Source organism: Drosophila mauritiana, chromosome 3R, assembly GCF_004382145.1.
Source record: "Drosophila mauritiana strain mau12 chromosome 3R, ASM438214v1, whole genome shotgun sequence".
NCBI lineage: Eukaryota > Metazoa > Arthropoda > Insecta > Diptera > Drosophilidae > Drosophila > Drosophila mauritiana.
Genome location: NC_046670.1, coordinates 21,961,912 through 21,977,896, shown reverse-complemented (window position 1 = coordinate 21,977,896; position 15,985 = coordinate 21,961,912). Strand labels below are relative to the sequence as shown.

The following is a 15,985-nucleotide window of genomic DNA, read 5'->3' as shown; positions in this document are numbered from 1 at the left end:
AATTAGTGTTGCTAATATCGCTTTGTCTGCGCAACGCCGTTCGCGTGAAAAGTGACGGCTTCGGAAGCGTTAAGAATCCCGTCAGTGTATTGGTTAATGTGCGTGTGGTGTCAGTGTATGTGGTTCTTTAAGTAAAAAAATATATCGGAGTTTATAAAAACTTTTAAGCAACAAACTCTGCCTGCCTTGTGTTTTTATATCATTTATTTTAAAAAGGGGTAATATAGCTACGAGCAGCCAACCGAATCGGCGCCGCCATACTAAGCCATTTCCTATTTGCAGGCAAAAAGTGCAGCAAATGTCAGGCGTGGATCAGGTAATTGTATTTTGCATACACACATATGTACATATGCTCGATTCGATTTATGTCGGGATTTCGCAGGAAGATTTTCCATTGTTAAGCAGCGATTATTGTTCGGATATAGAGTGGCTGGCAAGCAATACGATACGATAAGTGTATTAACCTGCGTTGCGTTTCCGTTTCAGATGAAAATACCAGGAAACACAGGTATATAACCTACCACCACAGACAGAGCGTTTTCCCATAGACAGGAACTACTCGACGGCCGAGTTTTCGATCGTATTTCTTGCTTAATGTGCGGTTTTAATGCGATTTTCTCTGTTTACCATGCCCCACAATGCAGCTAAATCGGTCGAGGAGCGCAACATACCATGGAGTCAGCAAGTCGATGAGGCCTCGTACGAAAATCTATCCTCTCCCACTCACGATGAAGTCTCTGGTGAGTTCCTCGACTATCATAAATAAATGGGTTCCCAAAAGCCAGCTAACCCATGTCTATTCCTAATCCTCCACACCGCACCTTCCACCCTCCACCCACCCAGGCAACGACAACTCCATGCAATTCCAATATCCGCCGTTCAACTTCAAGGAGAATTGCAACACTCCATGGAATAATATGAACAAGGGCCGAAAGGCGAACGCCAACCATGGTATGTATAGCAGTTTTTTTTTTTTTTTTGTTCCACCCAGCACTTGACTTGCACTCGGCGCGTAATCGTTCTCACTAACTGGTTTTTCGACTCTGCGAATATGCATAAGTCGGTGCACCGGGAAGTCGGGATTAGTCCGATTAGCTTCCGATTGGATTCACTTCGCTCTTTGTAGCTTATAATCTAGCATAACTATCTTAGGTCAAGATAAGTAGCTTTGCGCCATTGCATAGAACAATCCAAAACGAACGCTAATATAATTTATATTTTCATAATTTTAAAACAATACCTTTCACAAGACCGACCATCATTTACTATTAGCAAAGTTGCTGCACACCAGAATCTAAGGAAAATTGGTTTTAGAATCAATTTTATATATATGTAAGTTGCACTGAAATCAACGCTACCTTTGCCTTTAGAATATCCTCGGCCCAATCCTCGGCAGCCATATTCCGAATAGCCGTGGTCAGGACCTTCTGGAGGTTTTCGGATTGCTTCTTGAAGATGTAGATGATTTCGTGGGTGGTTGCGTTCGGCTGCTTGGCGCACCAGCACTCCATGTTGGTGACCAGACCCAGCGAGGCGTACGGAATGCCCGCCTCCTTGGCCAAAATGGCCTCGGGACACAGCGTCATGCTCAGCAGATCGGCGCCCCACTTGCGGAACATATTGTTTTCGGCCACGGTGGAGTAACGCGGTCCTTCGAGTGTGAGCACCGTGCCGCTGGATCCCGTCGGGAATCCCAGCTCTTCGGCGGCACTCAGAAGGTGCTGCCTGGTGCGTTCGCAAAAGGTGGGATTCATGGGCACGTGACAGACGCCCAATGGACTACCCACGGCGCCGTCGTAGAAGGTCTGAGCACGCCTGGATGTATAATCTATCACATCGTTGGGCACCACCAAGTGACCCGGCTGGAAGGTGTCCCTCAGCGAACTGAACGTATTGGTCACCAGGATGTGGGTGCAGCCCATCTTGCGCATGGCCCACACATTCGCCCTGTAGTTAATGTTGCTGGGCATGATGTCGTGGTTGCGGCCATTGCGCGATAGCAGGCACACATTGACGCCTTCTATCCGGCCATCGATGATCACATCGGATGGCTTTCCAAACGGCGTGCATACTGCATACTCCATGCGCTCCGCCAAGTAGATGGGCTTGTCCAGATTGGCCTCTCCAATTATGCCAATTTTGATGGGGATGGTGTCCTTCTCAAGTTCGCTCTGCACTTCGAAATCCGCCTCCATTGCGAAAGTAAATTTGGATAAATTTCGTACAATCTGCTTGCCAGAAAGTAAAACAAAAACGAAATGTTATTCAAGTTGCTGTGCCTCCTTAAATTTGTTTAAATGCATTTTCACCCACAGATAACGCAAGTTTCTTTGGATGTTTCAAGAAATCATAAACTCGAAGTGTGAAGGTTTAGCGTATGTAAATAATTAATGTAATGTTTGTCTAAGCAATCAAACTTTCTTGAAGATTGTTCTGACATGTAGTCCTTCACGATATTTGTAGATTCATATAAAAGACATGGACATAGTATTCCCAATAACACACGACGCGACGAGCATCAAGTAAATCCTTGGAATTCCAGGAAGCCAGCAGCACAGGTACTTAAAAACATAATTTATTTTCTATATTGAAACCATACTTGGAATGAATGTTTAACGTTAACTTTTCCTAAAACCCCTAAGTCGTTTCGAAATGAAAACGATCAGCCGTCTACAAAAGTGGACAACAGAACAAGCGATGAAGCACAAAATCAAGAAGTGGTCGCCGCTCCCAAGAAGACAACCTGGGCCTCGATTGCCTCCCAGCCAGCCAAACTAACATCCAGAGTGAGTATCTGACTCCTTGGGCCACCGGGCAACCCCACTCATATCCTGTTTACGTTCACAGGCAGCGTCCACCACTTCCAACAGCAAGAAGAAGGGACCTGGCATGCCACCACCACCCATGGTTCCGGGAAAGCACAATTTAGATGTTAACGTATGGGATTTGCCGAACAACAAACCACCTCCTGTACCATCTCCACCCTCGCCGATCGACTTGGGCTATTCCGATTTGAGTTCTGACTTCTCCATATCGAGCAACACGGCACCGCCGTTGGGCGCACGAGCCGAGAAAGTGCACAAGGACACGGAGAACTTCCTGAAATACGAGCACAAGGGCTTGGGAAATAACAATAACTTCAGCAGAGCCAAGGTTTCGCCCACGGGACCAGTTCGCAGGAATCTGGGACCCCAGCAGCCTGTCCACCATGCCGCCCCGCGTCCTGCGACCAATTCCGGTCCATTTGGCCCACCGAACGCCAGACGACACGACGGCGGGCCGCATCCAAGCCGGAACTCGGAGCGCTCGGGCAACTATTCCAGTTTCCGCGGCAGCGAGTTTGAGAGTGCTTCTAAGTTCGAATACCGCGACGAGAACCAATCACGACCGGTGGAAGCCACATCTGCAACCGAAGAGGTGCCTGTCGATTCCCAACTCGTGTTGGACGAATTAAAAGACAAAAACAATTACAACCCAAAAGCGTTGGACTTGAAAAAAGCCGGATCAGCCAGGTAAATTTGCTATATTTGATTTTAAAGGTGGTTTTCGTATACTGATGCTTACTTTTATCCTCTCAGATTCTTTGTCATCAAATCGTATTCCGAAGATGACATCCACCGCAGTATAAAGTATGAGATCTGGTGCTCAACCGATCACGGCAATAAGAGATTGGACGATGCCTTCAAGGAGCGACACGAAGAGGGCGGCAACATCATGCTGTTCTTCTCTGTGAATGGATCTGGCCATTTCTGCGGCATGGCGCAAATGATGACGCCGGTCGACTACAACTCAACGTCGAGCGTCTGGTCGCAGGACAAGTGGAGGGGCAAGTTCAAAGTGAAATGGATATATGTCAAAGATGTGCCTAACGGAATGCTGCGTCACATTCGACTGGAGAACAATGAGAATAAGTCGGTGACGTACTCGAGGGACACCCAGGAAGTGCCCAACGACAAAGGCATCGAGGTGCTGCAGATTTTGCACTCGTACAACCATTCAACGTCCATATTCGATGACTTCTTCCACTACGAAAAGAAGCAGGAGGAAGAGGTCTCCTCGAAGCGTCCGCCAATGCATGGGCCCGATGGCAACAACCACGCGCCGGCCCCACTCGCCCGCAGCTTCAATCGCCAGGCGGACGACAAGGACAGGGATCGCGACGGACGCGGCGGCATGTCACAAAAGCACTTCAATTCTGGAGGAGGAGCTGGTTTCCGTAATCCAGGCCATAGGGGCGGTGCCGGCAGTGGCGGATCACACAACAATTACAGCGAGTATCGTCGAGGCTTCGACATCCATAAATCAAGCAGCGACTATCAGTTCAAGGACCGCGATGGGCAGGACTTTGACAGAGAAAATGACTTTGGATCCCACTACGGGTCCAATAACCGAAAAAATGAATATCAACACAATAATACGAACAAGGCCAGGTTAAAAACCCGAGATCGTGATTTTAGTACTGAACAAATTAAAATCGGCGTGCGCTTTAAGGTGGGTTCAATCGCATCTATTGATTTAACAATTAACTAATTATTGAAATCGAATTTGTTTGCAGGACACGGACAAGGATAAAATGCGAAGCAATGAATATTCATAAATTTACTGAGCTGCTGCGGTAGAATTCTTTTTTAAATGATATTGAATGGACTCCCACAATCCGTTGAATTGCTTAGAGACGTTAAATTATAATTTTTAGATTTTTTAACCATTGCGTGTACAAGATAAAATCCCGATTCATGGCGAGCATATAAAACGAACATGTGGGATCTAGGATTAACGATTAAAGTATGATAACATTTTTACGTAATTATTTATTACAATATTTATATAAATCTATTGACGCTCACATTGAACAGTTCATAAAAAATTAATGATCGATTTTGCCGATATATATACAACATTTATAAACACCAAGGAGTCTGCTTCAGCCATTCCTTGTAGTTGCACTGTAACAATTTATACAACTTATTTGAATCTAAAGTGTACACGACTTATGTATGTATAATATAATTAAAGTAACCAATCCATCAATTACTCATTGACTAATCTACCAACATCTCTCGACACATAAATGCGCTATTTGTAAGAGATTGATCGAAAACTTACCTTTCCAACCAGCTTAAAATAGTATTTTCTAAATAATACTTACACGTAAAGCAATATGGGCCGCATATTATTACTTTCACAGCGCTATCCAATAATTATACGTTAGTGGAAGACTGAAACAGTATAATAAACGAAGTCATGTACGTAACAAAATTAAACCCAACAAAACATGCAAACATAAAGCGAACTCATACTCAAACTGCAACGACTTTTCTGATTAAAGAGCTATAATTTTTAGTTTGAAATTAAATGAGAGGCAGAAACAAAGGATCTTGGTTTTGTGATCTGCGACAAATGAAATGGGTAAGTAAAGTTCTGAGGTCAAAATGAAAATTAAGAATTTTCCATGTTTAAATGTACCTTTAGAATTCCATTTCATCTTGGGAAATGGCTTATTTTGTCGCTAAATTAGAATAGAAGATCGATTATCTCTATATATGTTTCTATATGTTTAAAAATCAAGCATTCCGGTCAAAGAAAATCAAACGTTCGAAAACATTTGGCATTCAAATCTGGCGCTAAGAAAATGCGATGTCAGCAGTTCAAACAGCATTGTTAGCGGTTTGGTCACACTCATCCGACTTGGCCAACGGCCACACTGGTGATCTAAAGATTTTTCGAGGCGTAATATACACTCTACACATTTGACAAACTTCCAAGAAAGGGATAAATGCAACAGCAAAAGCATCGTTTAAAATATGAGTCGAAAGGGAACGCGAGAACAAAATGATATATCGCTGATAATTGGGACGCTGCCGAAACGCCTGCAGAACAAAATCGCGGCCAGCTGCAGCCACGCATCAGCAGCGGCAACAACAACAAAGGCGTTGGAGACGGAAAACGCTGAGAATGCGGAGCCCGTGGCTACGACAGCGAATGCTTCAAGGCCAGGTGAGTGTTTGCATGACGCATCACAATAGGTTCGTCAATAACATCTCTCGATTTCGCCACAGTCGAAATCCTGAGCAATGCGAGCACAGGAGGAGGCAAACCCGATGTCCAGGCAAAGCAACCCGTTTTGGATACCAGCGGGAAAATGCCGCGGGAGGGCGGGATTCCAGGCATCCTGCGCGTGTCCACCTCGGTGACGTGCGAGGGTAACAGGAACGGACAGGGTCAGGGCAAGAACAATAGCGGAAACAGTGCTCGGCGCAGGGGTCGCAAGGACAAGGAGCACGCTACGCAGTCGCCAGTGACGCGCACGCGCTTGACCACCGAGCATCCGGATTGGTTTGAGCCACTGTTGGGTCTGCCCCATGCCAAGAATATAGTCCATTTGTACGATCAGCTCATGGTCCTCAATCAGAGGAATCTCATACTGATAGTAAGTATATATAGCTGGGCAACAAAAGCCACCGCCACTAAACAAACATCATGTAATCTCGCCCAGAACTGGAAGAACTTCTGCTACATTCACGACCAGCTGCAGGACGCGTTCAAGCAACTTCTTCTGGAGCAACTTAAATTCGTTTGCGAGCACAAGGTTGATGTCTTCTTTTGGAAACTTCTCTTCTACAATGTGCGGTATTACCTGAAGAGCCAGCAAACGGACCAGGCGCACACACATACGCTCCTTTTGATCGAACAGGCCACCAAGTTTTACCGCATGCTCTACGATAAGCTGATGGCCAAGTGCGTGGAATCGTCGCGTCGCGACAGCGCACTTAAGGTGGTTGCCCAGAGGCTGCTCATCTGTCTGGGCGATCTGTCGCGCTACCGGGTCAACCATGTCAAGGCCACAGATTACATGGAGGCGGGCAGGTACTATCAGCGGGCGCAGGAGCTGGTACCTGGCAACGGGGCACCTTTCAACCAGCTGGCGGTCATATCCATTTATCACGTAAGAAAAAACTACAAAGAATTCTTGATTGTGGTTATAATCTTTATATTTACCCTTCAGCACAAGCGCTTCGATGCAGTTTATTACTATGTCCGTAGCTTGTTGACTTCGAACTCCATCCAATCTGCCAAGGAAAGCCTGTTGGATTTATTCGATGAGATTCGGCGGAAGTACGAGGAGACCGAGATGAAGCAATCTCCCATGCACTATGCAGCTGGATCGAAGAATCAAAAGTCGAAGCAGATGCGCAAGGAGGTATGGATCTATCCGGATGGGATCAGACGCCTACATCGCACCGATGACAAGGGCAACAAGACGAAGGGCAACAAGGCCACTATTGCAGAGGTCAATCGTTACGAGGAGATGCCGCCGGAGGAGATTCTGCCTCGTATTGTGTCCCTCTATCTGTACTTATTAGGCAAACTCTACACCGGCACAGAGTGAGTATATTTAAAGTGAAAGTTGAAAACCGATGGGTTACTTAACTTTCGAATCGATTACAGTGTGGACTCGTTGTACCCGCTGCTAAGGAAACTGCAAATCCAAATAGGCGTCGCTCTTAGGCACAAAAACCTGTTGTCACGCTCCAAACTGCTGAAAATAGTGGCACTCAACTTGTTCGTCGTCGAGCACAACAAACGCAAAAGTATGAATGATAACGCCTAATCGTGGTAAAACTTAATGCTTTCTATTATTGTATAGCGTCACGCCGCGAGATGCGTTATCACAGCTTCAATTTTGCCAACTCATTCTTTGGACTCATGATGAAGAAAACGAACCAGCTGCTGGCTGGTTTTGTAGAGGATTCCACAAATGTCCAGTGTCTTCCAGAAGAAGAGTAAGCTAAAATGACCCTTGTTTATTTATCTTTGCTAATTAATCATTCATTTCAGCTTTACGACTGTGAACACATACCTTCAGTTCGTAAATGTTTATGTACATTGGTTGAGCATCAGTTTGGACGTGTGGGAACCCGTCAGATCGGAAGAGTATGTATTTAATTTAATGCCTTGGATCAGTTTTTCATAAACTCCAATATTGCAGACATTCTTTCATCGATTGCTGGGCTGAGCTAACTATCCTTTTTGACTACATTGAATGCTTGATGGGAAAGCACAAAATTGAGAAAAACGAAATACTGTTGGATGAGGATGTGGCTCTTAGCGGTTTCACTCCGTTGGGTCGTGAAACGCTGAGCACGGACTATCTCAAACGAGGATCCGAACGTCTTCAGTTTTTCGAACGTATTCGTAGGATTGGCCAGTTTCAGGAATACTACGTCCAGCACCAAGAGGCTCTACAGCAGCCGTTGGAATCGAGCTTCACTGTCGAGCACTTAAACGCGGCGATGAAGAACGCATTGGAAAGCTTTGATGCTGAAAGTTGTGGTCTTGCGGCGAACGTTTCAAAGATTCAGTGTAAAGCCGTTGAGGAATTGTTGTGTCGTGCAACTGATTCCGATGTTTCCGAGCTGTGCAAGCTGAAGAAAGAGCTTGAGGCCAAGGCCAGGGTTAAGCAGATATGCACCAGCAAGCTTGAGGACATTCTCAAGTTCGTGGACACGAAAATATACATCGAGGTGCGACCGCGCTATCTTCTGCCGGATACCAACTGCTTCATCGACTGCCTTGAAGACTTTGAAAAACTGTCCACGGAGTTTAAACGCTACACACTTATTATACCACTGACAGTGGTTAAGGAACTGGATGGCCTATCCAAGGGCGTTAAGTTGGACTCGTACCGCAGTTCGAAGCAGACGCAGCGCATCCACCATTTTGACGAGGTGTCATCGCGGGCCAAAAAGTCGCTAGAGTTCATCAAGTCGGCCAAAGGCAATGTGAAGTAAGATATTGTTAATTATATTTCGTGCGTCAGCTCATAGTTCCTTTATTACTGATATCTGATAATGGGTTTACTAACGATTAGCTATTTATAATTCTGTCTAGTTTTTTGGTTGCTATTGAGATAGAAAAAAAACGTTTCCTGATAATGTATTGAAATTGTATTTTTAAATCAGTAGTAATAGTTGTTCAGGAAGCTTTTCCTGCTGATCAATAATGTCTTATCGATTTCTTTTCTAGATGTGCTACCACAAAGGGCTCGTTTGTCAATGCTTCGGTGTTTGCCCTAGTTGAGGAGGAGTATCTGTCCAATGACGACAAGATTCTGGCAACGGCAATGGCTGTCTCGAAAACGGCAAAATCCGAACAATGCACAGGTGAGCTGTTTGCGTTAAGTTTCCTTTCTGATGCCATTTGTAACTAAAACTCTTTCGCAGATGGCAAGTGTTTCATTCAAACGGAATTGGTGCTCATTACCACCGATCGTAATCTGCGCGTGAAGGCTCTTTCTCGCAACTTGGCCGTCAGCGCGTTGGATGAGTTCCTGCAATGGGCCAAGGATTGCCGCGAATCAACCTGAAAGCCGATTTGCGCGGCGAGTGGACCAGATAACAATTGAAATGGACTTGCACAACGCACAGTGGTGGTGCGGAGCGAGCTCGAGCTATTATATTACCTACATTATACATAAATGACTATGTAAGACGGGGTTGGCAGATGCGGACACATACCGGCTGGCTGCGGATACGGATACGTACACGACGTGGATTTCTGAGGACTGGTCGCGTGTACACATGCGCGGATGCTGTGGTGTTTCCCCGGGTTGATGCTTTGACGAAGCGCATCTTCTTTGTTTTTTCCTACTTCAAATTTTCATTTTGTGACTTTCGGAATAAAATCATTTTGGATTGTTGTTCAAAATCGCTCGTTTGTGTAATTTGTCCTGGAGGTTTGGAAATTGATAGATCCATTCAAATAGAAAATATGAGACATTTTATTACCACTCGTTCAAAGTCAGTTTATTTTTTCGTCTTTTTTCCTTTTTCCACAGAACCCACGCTTTCAAATTAGTTATTGCATTATCGTTTAGTTTATTTGAAACTAGGTAAACGGTGTACATTACATATAGATTGTGTTGCTTTGCACTTGGTATCCTAAATATGCTCTCTTTGATGTAGAAATATAAAATCTATGCAGTATATGCAAATCTAACAATCACATTCGATTAAAATCTAACATTACAAGCGACAAGATAAAACAGACATCAACAACAACAACAACTACAGCTTGTTGACCATTCATCATTGGGCATCGGCGTGGTCATGGGCATTAAATGCCCGACACGCATCGGTTGTCTAGTGATTTTTCAAATCGAATATTTCACGCAGCAAGGGCTCCACCTGGGATGGGTTAACATTCAAATAGACATTAATTATGAACTTGTTCAGACGCTCCACATCTGAAATCTTTTGGATTAGCTTGATAAACGCGTTTCTCGCCTCACAGCCAGAATAAACACTCTCCAGATATCTTCGCAGAAGATAATAGTAGGAATTCTATCGAATGCGAGAAAGTTAGTAGGCCTGCAGTCTGAAGGTATCAAGTGCTAACTCACCTGTTCCAATCTAATCACGTCTTTGTGTATCACTCGCGATCGAGCCGAGGTAAAGAGGACAATGGCGCACATGATCAGGATTATGTTCTCGTCCATGCGCCACTTCTCGTCAAACGTTGTGATGAATTTCTGGTGCTCCTCGTAGATATTGCCTTCGGCAAACTTGAGCAGGTCAGTGCGTATGTTGCCCATGTTCTCTTTGGTATGGGGTACCTGTAGGAGCACATTGTATCATATCATTTAAGTCTAATAGAATATTTAGTTATTTAATTAAGGCTACGTACCTTCCAGGCGGCGCGATCGTCGTCGTAAATCATGACGGAGCGCATTATCATCATTTCTGTGCAGCCACCTTTGAGTAGGGCCACCTGGTCCTCCTGGCACATGTCACGGAATGCTGTAATCTTCTTGGCCATTTTGATAAGCCGCTTGATGGCCACCGCCGTCAGATTGATCAGCTGCAATAGCTTTGGGTTGTGGCGAGTGTCGTCGGGCTGTGGTTGACAAAACAAACAAAATGGAAAAGAACGCACAGGTGGCCATTATTATCGCCATAATCGTAAAGGCTTCTCCCTGGAAGGTGACTCAATCGAATGGCGGAGCACTGCTTATCATAGCGCCCAACACCTGGCTGCTCCATATATTTCGTCAAAATTGTATCGTTTTTCCTAATTAACAATACTGAAATGTGCTAATTGCGATGAGGCAAAATCGGTAAACAGTCTAAGCGACAATAAACGCCCAAATCGACTGCTGGCTGGAGACTCATGAGCGCCTGCTGGCGCTCTTGATAATGGGTGATAATGTCACAATTGGCACGCCCAGAGGCTGATAAAGCCACTGTCTGCTCGTTCTTGGCAGACCAGACGTTCTGATTGCATGAAAGCTAGGGTGGCTCGATTAATGGGACAACAGTTCAGGGAGCTGATGAATCATTATTGGATAATTCGAAATCATTTTCCAGGGGAACTAGAGGTCGATCGAAGGTGTTGACACATGTTTAAAAAAAAAGATTAAGCTAAACATATAAATGAGTGCCCGATTTGTTCCGGGAATAGCCATATTTGTTTAAATACTCAGCAAGAAGTATGAAAACTTTGTTTGGTTTAAGGTCTTAGTTTAAGGCCAATAGTATACACATAAAGGCACTTGCTCGCAAAGTAGATCTTAACTAGACCCAGTCGCATGACTTGAAATTCTTTAACCCTCTGGGGGAAAATAGCTTATCGGGTTCGATCAGTTTTCTTTGCTCCATCAAAGCTCTGTGGAAATCAAAAATCGGAGCCACCCCATTAATAAGTGTGTTTACATTTGGTAGGCGAGCATTGCTGGGACCCCAGAAACGCGCTGGCGAAGATACGGCCCATAGGCCAACATCGAGAGACGCACTGAATCACCGAATGGCTAAAAGTGCCAGGTGCCGTGTGTACATATATCGCCGCTCGCACACTCTGATTAGATAAGCCGTGGTGTTGGAGCTATAAATGTAGGAAGACCGATAGGCTAATACCGTGGGCTGTTGGTTACCTTAATGCGATCATCGCCCATCATCAGGGCGCTGAGGTCCTCGTCCACGGGATCATAGAGAGCCTCGCTGGCCAGTCGCAGCTCCCGCAGCTTCATTTGCTCCGCCTCGTTCAGCTCGCGATCCAACTGCTGTGTGGATGGGGCGCAGATGGGCTGCTGCAGGTGCGGCTGGCTATTGCTTGAAGCCGAATTGCATCCACCGTACGTGGACTGAGTGCCGTAGGACATCTCCTCCTTGACGCGCGATGCCGCTTGCTGTATGCTATTGAAGGCCTGGTACTCAATGCGGATCACCTCGGATAGCACCGATTCGATTGAGTTAATGCTAAAATCGCTGTCCAGACTGGGCTCATCGTTGTAGTTGGTCTGCATGAAGGTCTTCAGATCGAAGTCCGGCGAGTTGGCTATGTAAGGCAAGGGGTGGCTACTCGATGTACTGGGCTGCTCCCCGACGGGCGATTGGTACTGCAGATCCCCGGCAGCATCATGTGGCGAAATTGGCGGACTGTTGCCCAGCATGCTTTGAATGACAGTATCAGCTCGCTCCGCCGGCGCTGGAGGCTTCACCGCCGGCTCCTTGTCCAGCAATGGCTTGCGATCTGCTGTCTGCTGGGCTGCATTCGTCCCGCCGCCGCTTAGGATTCGGTTAAGGATGCGCAACGCCTCCGCTGGGGTATTCATGAACTTGTTCATTATATCGATGGCGTCCTCCGGCGAGTGCATCAAGTTCTGCATGAACTCCACCACGTCCGCGGGCGAATCAACTATCTTTGAGATAATTTCAACGCCGTCCGTGGGTGAGCTCATGAATTTGGTGAATACTGCGTATTTAAAATAACACGGAATGTAAAATTAAGTTTAAAACCACAAATCTTAAAACTCTAACCTGTCAGCGCGTTAAAGGGCGAGTTCATAAACTTTGAAATGATCTTGAGGGCGTCGCCTGTAAAGATTCAAGTAGTTCATAGGTCAGCGGAGAAGGCTAAACGATGAAATCTTGTCTGCACCCACCTGGATAGTCGATCAAATGCGACACTAGCCTCAAGGCGTCCTTTTGTGAGCTGATTACCTTCTCCATCACCGAAATAGCCTCTTTTTGCGTTCGCATCAGCCGGTTGATGGCCTGCGAGGCCCGATCCGGGTCGGATACGATCTGGTCGACTATCTTCTCGGCAGTCATCTGCAGCGGATTGACCTGTGTGCCCGGCGAACTGGCCTGTCTGCCAGAGCACCCATTGGCACCGCTGTCCGCCGAGCCGCAGCTCTGTGAGTCCTGTGACCCCGAGTAGTGGTCAAGGTTGCTGCTGCTGCTGTCCGCCGGCGCTTTGTGATCCCTTTCCTCGCCGCCATCGGCGTCGCATGCATCCGTGCCGTTCTCCATGAGGCGTCGCTTGGCCCGATTGGTCTCGATCTTGCGCCGCTTGATCAGCTTATCCTCCTCGGACATAATGTTCTCACTCTTCATCCCGATGTCCAGACACTTGCGCAGGCGGCATTTCTGGCAGAAGCGTCGGGTGACCACGGTGATGTCGCAGTTCTGGTTGAAGGGGCAGGTGAACTGCTTCTTGGCCAGCGCGTTCCGTCGGAAGAACGCCTTGCAGCTCTCGCAGGTGACCGCATTGAAGTTGTAGCCCAGCGCCTTGTCCCCGCACACCGCGCAGTTCTTTGGCGGCGACATTTCGACGGTGGCAGCTTTCAATTAGGGCCCTCTGATTGATTTTTTAATTGCCCCTCTCCTGGTGGTGCGGTGGAGCAGCTGCTGGCGGTGGAGGAGGCGCTGGGTGGGTGGCTGGTTTTGATGGAGGTGGTCGTGTGTGGTGGGGCAGGAACTCCGCGTATCAGAACAACTGTCCGCGCGACAGCATAGCAGTTAGTACCCACGTCAAACGCACGAATTGCACGCAGATTCGGCAGCTCGCGTTATCACCACATATTTTAATGAATTACTGTCCGTCCGAGCGCTCCAGCCCAATCCCAATAACAACAATCTACGTGCCCGGGCGAATGGCAAACGCAATTGTGAGCCATTGTGTGGCCGTCGATGCACAGAGCAGTGAGAATAAATATCCACTGCAGAAAATTATACAAACCTTTTTCATATTGTATTAAACTTCATTCTTTAACATTAAGCAGCCATCAGTTTATCTCGGAAAACTTACAAAGACTATTTATCCTGAAAAAATCGCTAGTGAATTTTCCCAGTGCATAGTTATCGGCACCAATCGATACCGCAATCGACTTACAATCGAATTTCACAGCCGGGGAGATTTTTGCTAGAAATTAAAGTAGAATTTAATCAAATAAAATGAATCGAGTGAAGACCACACAGTCCAAGACTGGCGAAATCATCGCCTACAGCGAGAGCGCCATCCGGAACAACATATCCGCCGTGGAGTACTGCCGCACATCGATGGCCGCCATCTCGGGCTGCGCTGCGGGTAATTGGCTCCAATTGATGGTGAACCAACTTAGTTAATGCCCCATCAATCCGCAGGTATTCTGGGCCTGAGTGGCACGTTGGGATTCCTCTTCTACTTTCTGTCCGTGTTCGTGCTCTGGATCCTGGTGCTCGTGAAATCGGGCACCCAGTGGCGCAAGTTCTTCATTAACCGCAGAAATCTGCTGACCAATCAGTTCATGGGCGGCCTTTGCACCTACGTGCTCTTCTGGACATTCCTCTATGGCATGGTGCACGTGTATTAGCGCATTTACAAATCAAACACATTAATAGCGAAATAAACATAGGATCTTTGGTTTAACACAACCCATCAGGTTTGTACCGCCGATGCAGCCGCTGCCGTTCCGGAGCAGTCGCACCAAGGCGTTTTATTTACATCACAATCGAGCAAAATGTTGAGGATGGTCACCGGCACCTGGTCAATGAGCATCTCATGCACCTTGAGTATTTTGTACTTCACGTTGTCCAGGCCCGTCTTGTGGTCCCGCTTGCGGGTCATCTCCTTCTGGTTGAAGCACTTCTGGGTGTCCCGCTTACGATGATGGCGGTTGTGAATATGGCTGAGGTTGAATAACAAAAATCATTAGTCCCGTCGAGTTGCGGACTCCGGTGCACTGGTCTCACCTGAATGTATCATTAGTGCCAGTCTTAATGTTCTGCGGCCGCGTCACCTGCAATCCTGCATCTCGGATGCGCACGAAGAACTCGTCGTCCTCCAATCCCCAGCCCCAGTACTGATTCGACATGCCGTTCATCTGTTTAAAGTGCTCGCGTCGCACCAGCAAGATTCCTCCGACGAAGTTATCATAGTGGTATTTGGGATGCAGCTTCGGTCCGGCGATGTGCAGTGGTCCCAAACTACTGGGATACTCATAGTGCAGATTGTCATTCAAGGGCAGCAAGTCCACGTCGTGCATGGCAATGTAATCGTACACATCGCTGGCAAACTGGAAACCCACGTTGATGAGAGAGGCGCGATTGAAGCGGAACCTGTCCACTTGGTTCAGCACAAAGATGTGGTGCGCCACGCCCTGCCGCTTCAAAAAGGCGGTCATGTGCGGCACGAACTGAAGGAGTTCCTCAAATCGGTCCCGGAACGGCACCAGCAGTGCCATCTTGTGTACGGACGCGCCGTGGTCATGTGGCTGTGGCTGCTTCTCATCCGCTGGCTCTTTCTTCATCACGGTTACTCCTTCTCCTGCACCGGCAAACTTGGCCAGCGGATTGGACAGCGGGCACACGCAGTCTATTAAAAGAGCGGTTCCGGATCAGTATTTATAGCAAGCGTTCATGTTTCGCAGACGCACCTGATCCCAATGGCATGAGACTGAGCACCGCAATCCCGCCCAGGCAGAAGGACAGGCCGCAGACGAAGACCCAGTTTATGGTGGATATATTCACCATTTGGAGCCGCTTTTATACCGAAGTCCAGTGGTTTGAACGAAGTCGGGCCATAGGCGGAAAATATTATAAACTTTTTAGCTGCCGGTTGGAAGTGTGCCCGCTGCTGAACCGTTTAAAAATACCACAACGTAGAAATATATTCGATTGCTCGATTGGAAGACATCGAATTTCCCGCTCAGAAAGGTGAGCTTTAA

The 15,985-nt window shown here is 46.9% G+C and overlaps 6 protein-coding genes across 6 annotated transcripts; 3 read left to right on the top strand and 3 right to left on the bottom strand.

The window, feature by feature from the left end:
- Positions 1-82: 82 nt before the first annotated feature.
- On the top strand, positions 83-5,288 carry LOC117143197 (YTH domain-containing family protein). Its single transcript, XM_033307737.1, has 10 exons — positions 83-218; positions 283-316; positions 487-508; positions 645-740; positions 844-951; positions 2,464-2,558; positions 2,643-2,786; positions 2,848-3,512; positions 3,579-4,491; positions 4,556-5,288. Exons 2-10 carry the CDS (start codon positions 299-301, stop codon positions 4,595-4,597), a joined length of 2,103 nt encoding a protein of 700 aa, XP_033163628.1. The 5' UTR covers positions 83-218; positions 283-298; the 3' UTR covers positions 4,598-5,288.
- Positions 1,077-2,231, bottom strand: LOC117143210 (purine nucleoside phosphorylase). Its single transcript, XM_033307756.1, has 2 exons — positions 1,359-2,231; positions 1,077-1,294 (listed from the first exon to the last, which is right to left on the bottom strand). Exons 1-2 carry the CDS (start codon positions 2,193-2,195, stop codon positions 1,259-1,261), a joined length of 873 nt encoding a protein of 290 aa, XP_033163647.1. The 5' UTR covers positions 2,196-2,231; the 3' UTR covers positions 1,077-1,258.
- A 398-nt stretch (positions 5,289-5,686) lies between the features above and the next one.
- Positions 5,687-9,708, top strand: LOC117143195 (telomerase-binding protein EST1A). Its single transcript, XM_033307735.1, has 10 exons — positions 5,687-5,997; positions 6,060-6,430; positions 6,497-6,946; positions 7,007-7,386; positions 7,450-7,592; positions 7,649-7,784; positions 7,840-7,935; positions 7,991-8,788; positions 9,028-9,164; positions 9,225-9,708. Exons 1-10 carry the CDS (start codon positions 5,805-5,807, stop codon positions 9,365-9,367), a joined length of 2,847 nt encoding a protein of 948 aa, XP_033163626.1. The 5' UTR covers positions 5,687-5,804; the 3' UTR covers positions 9,368-9,708.
- Positions 9,709-9,854: 146 nt separating this feature from the next.
- Positions 9,855-13,908, bottom strand: LOC117143196 (nuclear hormone receptor HR96). Its single transcript, XM_033307736.1, has 6 exons — positions 12,941-13,908; positions 12,816-12,872; positions 11,930-12,750; positions 10,687-10,896; positions 10,403-10,615; positions 9,855-10,343 (listed from the first exon to the last, which is right to left on the bottom strand). Exons 1-6 carry the CDS (start codon positions 13,605-13,607, stop codon positions 10,143-10,145), a joined length of 2,169 nt encoding a protein of 722 aa, XP_033163627.1. The 5' UTR covers positions 13,608-13,908; the 3' UTR covers positions 9,855-10,142.
- A 241-nt stretch (positions 13,909-14,149) lies between these two features.
- LOC117143208 (ER membrane protein complex subunit 6) lies at positions 14,150-14,693 on the top strand. Its single transcript, XM_033307755.1, has 2 exons — positions 14,150-14,367; positions 14,424-14,693. Exons 1-2 carry the CDS (start codon positions 14,235-14,237, stop codon positions 14,630-14,632), a joined length of 342 nt encoding a protein of 113 aa, XP_033163646.1. The 5' UTR covers positions 14,150-14,234; the 3' UTR covers positions 14,633-14,693.
- Positions 14,679-15,906, bottom strand: LOC117143199 (beta-1,4-galactosyltransferase 7). The gene is made up of 3 exons (XM_033307743.1): positions 15,695-15,906; positions 15,012-15,633; positions 14,679-14,947 (listed from the first exon to the last, which is right to left on the bottom strand). The coding sequence occupies exons 1-3, from the start codon at positions 15,789-15,791 to the stop codon at positions 14,698-14,700; spliced, it is 969 nt and encodes a 322-aa protein (XP_033163634.1). The 5' UTR covers positions 15,792-15,906; the 3' UTR covers positions 14,679-14,697.
- Positions 15,907-15,985: the final 79 nt, after the last annotated feature.